The sequence below is a fragment of the Megalops cyprinoides genome, chromosome 5 (genome assembly GCF_013368585.1).
Source record: "Megalops cyprinoides isolate fMegCyp1 chromosome 5, fMegCyp1.pri, whole genome shotgun sequence".
In the NCBI taxonomy this organism is placed as follows: Eukaryota; Metazoa; Chordata; class Actinopteri; order Elopiformes; family Megalopidae; genus Megalops; species Megalops cyprinoides.
Window position 1 is genome coordinate 31,287,144 of NC_050587.1, and position 5,754 is coordinate 31,292,897.

At 50.6% G+C, this 5,754-nt stretch overlaps 1 protein-coding gene across 2 annotated transcripts; it reads right to left on the bottom strand.

Moving 5' to 3' along the window:
* Window positions 1–258: 258 nt before the first annotated feature.
* LOC118777482 (FAST kinase domain-containing protein 5, mitochondrial) lies at window positions 259–4,554 on the bottom strand. Of its 2 annotated transcripts, none has more exons than XM_036528459.1 (2): window positions 4,476–4,554; window positions 259–3,233 (listed from the first exon to the last, which is right to left on the bottom strand). In XM_036528459.1, the coding sequence occupies exon 2, from the start codon at window positions 3,219–3,221 to the stop codon at window positions 801–803; it is 2,421 nt and encodes an 806-aa protein (XP_036384352.1). In that variant the 5' UTR covers window positions 3,222–3,233; window positions 4,476–4,554; the 3' UTR covers window positions 259–800. The 2 variants fall into 2 exon arrangements, with proteins under 2 accessions (XP_036384352.1, XP_036384351.1); XM_036528458.1 differs by lacking the exon at window positions 4,476–4,554 and adding an exon at window positions 3,589–3,653.
* Window positions 4,555–5,754: the final 1,200 nt, after the last annotated feature.

Sequence of the window (5,754 nt, forward strand, 5' to 3'; positions counted from 1 at the left end):
GCGCAGGTTAACTTGTGGTAGTGCGTGAATGGTGTTGGGCTCACACTCACTGGTCTGGGAGTGCTGTTAGCCAGGTCTGACACTGTTGCTCATTTAATCTGGATGGATACACATCTGTTCTTTTGTGCTGGAAGTCACTCTGGATAAGAGCATATGCTAAATGAATGTAATGCAATGTAATTTAACACAAGTAATGTCCAGACCTTCATGAAGGCATTTTATTATTCCATCAACAAAGTGTCTGCTGACAGATGCCAGTGCACAGGGCCGGCCTCTACATATGGAAATGTACCCTCATTTTCTGGTATTCACCCTTGATGTAAACCAAGCCATTTCTGCTTTATTTCATGCCTCAAACCATACAAGAACCAAGACCCACTTCAGTTGGCTGTTAATTTCAACAGTGTAATCCGTTCTTTACCTCTGATTCAGAGCTGAGGAACTATACAGTATGCTCTCAAATGATCCAGAAAATACGGTCTAAAGGTACCTCCTGGAAGGTACTGTACTGCTGAAGGTAGAGTGTGTGCAGGAAGGGTTTTATCTCAGTCCAAACTGCAGAGGGCATTACAATGACCGTAGCCCCATTTCTCTGCTGGAATCCTCATTGTTAGCTTGTTTCTCAGTCCAGACTGAGGAAGTCCTTACAGCTTAAGTACATCAGTCTTAGTCCAGGCTGCTATAAACCTTACAGTAAAGGAGGGCCTGTTACTGAGTGCAGAACAAGGAGGATCAGTACACATAGCCCTGCTTGTCAGTCCGGGTTGTTGAAGATCTTAATATGCAGAGATGGCAGTTTTTCAATCCAGGTTACCAAAGATTTTAGCATGCAGGTAGTCCAGTTTCTCAGCGCGGGATCGGCGCAGCAGTGGGAACCACTCCCAGGGAGGCAGCTCCACCACCCTGTAGCCGGCCAGCACCAGCTGCCTCCTCTTCAGAGCATGCAGCCCCAGCAGCTGCTGAGTGCGATAGCAGTACTGGTTCCTGTTGCTGACCTGCACTGCCAGCTGCAGGACCCTGTTGCTGGTGGAGCAGGGTGGTGGCTGCTTGGGACTTTGTGGCCTCCCTTCTGGGCTCCGCAGGGCATCCATAAGCCCCTCGGTCAGGTCCACCCCGCTAAGGAAGGCCCCTACCTGCTCCCTCTCCGGGATTCTGTGCAGGGCGGGGGAATGCGGTGGCTTGCCTGGTGGCTTTACCGCAGCCGGTCTGATGTTAGTCAGCTGAGCCAGCAGGTCCTCGGTGATTGTTACCCCAATGTGGCCCCCTTCCCAGGTCCGCTGTGGGGCAGAAACGCCCCCCAGGATTGTGCTGGGCTGGTCAGGCTCAGAATGGAGAGGCAGGGGGTGCCCCTTGGAGTCGAGCCGCACCTCCAGGTCAATGGAGCGGGTGTGCGGCAGGATCATGTGCTTGCGCACAAAGCCCTCCCCTCCCAGCAGGTCCTGCAGGAGCTGCTCCGCCTCCAGCACCTCCGGCTTCCTGCATACATCCTGCAGAGCGAAGTTCCACAGCTGCTGGGTCACCTCCTGCGCCAGGGCCCGGCTGACCCTCGGGCCCGTCCAGCCGGGCAGCTCCAGGCCCACCGACCCGTCCAGGGTGAACAGGTCCTTCTTCAGCTCCAGCTGCCGCGAGCTGGCGGCCAGGCTGACGAAGTCCGGGCTCAGGGCCAGGGTGAGCAGGTCGGTGGGGAACAGGCCGGCGAAGGCCAGGCCCAGAAGCCCGGTCAGGAGGTGCTCAGGGAAGCGCTTGAACTCGGCCTCCCGCTGGCGCAGAGCCTGGGTGAGGCTGGGGAAGAGCCGGGGGGCCTGACTCGGGGGGAAGCCCAGGGTGCCGAATGCCCACAGCAGCTTGCCCGCGTCCTTGCTCCGGCACTGGGGCGCAAGAGAGGGCAGGCAGTCCGCGATGGCCTGCAGCACACGGTCGTCACGGTAATGCAGGGCCGAGCAACCCAGGGCCACGTGCATCAAGCCCTGGATGCCCATGTGGGGCGCGCGGCGTGGGATCTCCTCGCCCAGGGTCCCCAGCAGGCCGAGGTGGTCCAGGTGGCTGAAGCGCAGCAGTTTCAGCACGTTCACCAGTGCGTAGTCGCTCATCTCCCGCACCACCTTCCGGGCCCGATCCACCAGCCGGCGCACCGTGCCCTCCGAGAGCACGCTCTGGGACTTAAAGAGGCCCAGGGAGACGGCGCCCACCTCCTCCGGCGTCAGCTGCTCCAGATGCCGGAGCAGCTGCAGTTCCAGGGGCAGCAGCAGGGAGGCGGGGCAGTGCCGGCCCTCTCCCATCAGGTAGATCAGCTGGACCAGCTCAGCCGGCCCCAGCTGGGCCCAGGCCCAGGTCGCGGTGCACCTATACAGCTGCTCCAGGTACTGCGGGACCGACCGGCCCAGGCAGCGCCAGAGGTCGGCGGCCAGCAGCAGCTGCTGCGGCTCCATCTCCTCGGCCCGCCGCACCAGCTCCGCCTCGTACAGGCCCAGCATGCCGTGGGTGGCGGGCAGGCCGAGGAGCACGAAGGCCCGCAGCGCCTCCAGCAGCTGGCCGACGGAGAAGCGGCGCAGGCTCTCCACGCCGTAGCGGAGCAGCATGGAGAAGCGCGTGTCGGCCCTGGCCAGGGGCAGCTGCTCCGGGGCCAGACGGCCCAGCTCGCTCAGGACGTGGACCACCTCCGCCGGCCCCAGGCTGCCCTTCAGCACCTTCACCTTGTGCAGCAGCAGGAAGGCTTCCTCTGTAGAGATGGCGGGAGGCCGCTGGGAGAGGTCGTGGCTCACGGCGGCGTACTCCGGCCGGCACTTCTGGAAGGCACGGGGGTTAAAGCCGGGGGAGAGATCTTCAGCGGGGGACAAGGGGGCAGCCGTTTCCTTGCCAGAATCGTCTCCCCGGCTGAAGGCCAGGTCCAGCAGGGTGTTCTTGGTGCTGGAGAGGTGCCGCGAGGTGCAGACGCTGTAGGGGTTGCTCTGCTGACGGAAGGGTGGCGTGAGGCTGAGGCGGGGCAGCTCTTCCTCCTGGTCAGCCCCCTTTGAGGGAACCCCGCCCTGTCGAACCTGGTACGCGGCAGGGTTGTACTGCACCAGGTAACCCTCCACCCGGGGGCCTGGCTGTACCTCTTCCTCTTGCTCCTTACGATGCCCATGGTCCCAGTGGTGAAATTTAGCCCTCTGGACCTCTTTCCGTGGGGGGAGGGCTAGGAGACGGAGCGCTGCAACTCGGCATAGTGCTCGTGCAGACATCAACCTCAGACACTGGAAGACATGGTAGAATATTAGCACAGGGGCAAGCTGTCACACACACAAATATACACTGATAATTTCAGGCTTAGCCTTGTTTGACACTGTAGCTCATTCAACTTGAATGAATACACTTCTGTTCTTATCTGATGGAAATTAATGTGATGTAAGGTAGTGTAAAGCTTAGTAATGGATGAAAGCAGCATGCTTTCTGGCATGACCTCAGATTTACTTCACAGTTTCGAAAGGATATTTGACGGGCATGGGCTTTCTTTAAATATGGATCTTAAGATACAGCTGACATAGGATTCACTGGAGGAGTCATCATCTGATATTTCTCTGTGTATATAGGATGCGACATGGTGCATACCTTTTGTAGCCAGATACTTTTCATATCAATACCAGCCCCTCCTATTTTCCATTGCATTATGCAGTGGTAAATGACAAAAAACAAGGACTTTCAAATATATCAGTACTGATACCAATAATTCACAGACCATATGCCAACCCTGAAGCAGCTTCAGAGTGTGGTTTTCAACCATTTTTGAGAATATTAACTGACTGTCCAACGTTGATACGTTTTAGTACGTTACATAGGTCACACAATATCTTCGACAAAGTGAATAAATTTATAACATAAATTTTTGTCTGTGGCCTACACAGGACATATCCTTTTAGAGGTATCAACGCTGCTTTAAGATAACTAACTTACGTTACCACCTTGCCACAAAAAAGCAAGTATCCATGCAGAGTGGCTCATGTCAAGCTCCCAATTACTACACCATTGAAGACTACCGGTATATCTAGGACATACAGAATATAGACAAATTTGTTCACTAGCAACACGGTTAACAATGTTCCAGTTAGTAGGGCCACTCAAAGGTCAAAATCCATTGCTAGGTAGCTTATGTTAGTGATTAATTTCTGCACTGTTTTGCCTGCTAGCATTGATGTTTGACCTGACAGTGGCACTTGCTCGCGGTTTAAATTTAACGGTTGGCCGAGAGCAAGAAGAATCTCTGATAAGATTTCGGTGACTGCCACCTATCATTCAAATAATTTAGCGAGCCACTTAGCTACCAAGGTAAAGTATTTCGCTGGACTAGCCAATGGCATTAATGTACAAACCGCAGCTAGCTAGACAGTTAGCTACCTCGCTAGGCAGCAACATGTTCCGAAGCGTTAACTACCAAGCAGTAATTACCTATACATTTCAGTTGCGTTAACAACATGTGCTATTGTGAAATATAAACCCACCAACTCTGTGGAAGTCTCCACTTAAGCGACAAAAACTACCACACGGTCATTTGGTCTGTGCCATGCCGGTGTCAGGACTTGCTTGTGGGTAAAGGAGTAAAAGAAAGGTCACGGTACACATGAGCCTACAGCAAGAGTACAGGGACAAACAGAGCCGTTATGCGAAACGTTGTCGAAGTGAAACTAACAGCATGCAACAACTGTGTCAAAATTTTTCCATCGAATGTCCTTGGAATAAGTAGCTGAAATAGGAAATATGTCGCCAAATCGGCGTGTGCATGTTGTTTTCCCTTTTTATGAATGCCGGTGTGTAAAAAAACACGCTGCAGGTAGGCGTGGAGCAATTGACTTCATGTTAAAATGATGAAGGGAAAGGACCGATTTACTCGTGGAAATAGCGCCACCTGTTGTTCTTTGCAAAAAATCATCCCAGGAGCAATTGCTTTGAATACCATCTGCCGATTGGTCGGGTAGCAACGCGGGTAAGTGTCATTCAACTTCGACTGGTATGGTTGAAAAGTATTATAAAAAGTATTTAATTGAAACTAAACTGAAATTAAACTTTAATTGCATATTTTCTGTTAAATGAAGGGACCACAAAACTCAAAATATTGTAAAAAAAATAATGAAAATGAATAAAACTCATTTCATTTATTTCAACCTTTTAACTTTCAATTAATTTAAAACTTCAATTTAAAAAAAAAAACAAAAAGCTGGATATTTAGTCAACTGTGCCTGGGATGACTTGACAATTAAACTAGTATAGTTGTTGTAATATAACTGGTTAAATTCTTCAGTGATATACTATCACTACAGAGACTTGCAGAATGGTCTATGTGCCACTGCGATTCGCTCCCTCTACATCCTCTACATCACTGACAAATATGCACAACCAAAACATCACACACAGAACTCTGGGAAATGTAGTTTTATTGATTTATTCACGTCTTTATTATTTAAATTCATTTTTGCTAGGGTATGCTTTCCATCAAGCCATTACAGTAACATAAATAAAAATGATAAAAATAATTATAAAAAAACATTGGTAGCATTTTGTTCTCTCAAACATTACAAGAGTTACATTGATAACAACAATAAAAGGAAACAAACAGACAATGATTTTGGATATGTTTGCTTCATCTGTACCATGTAGTAGATCAAAAGTAAATAGATTTATATATATTCATATAGTTTAAAAAATAAAAGCTGAAATGTCTGTTTCATTAATTCACAATAATCCTCTTAAAGTATTCACACGCAATAGCTTGGTATACTGGAA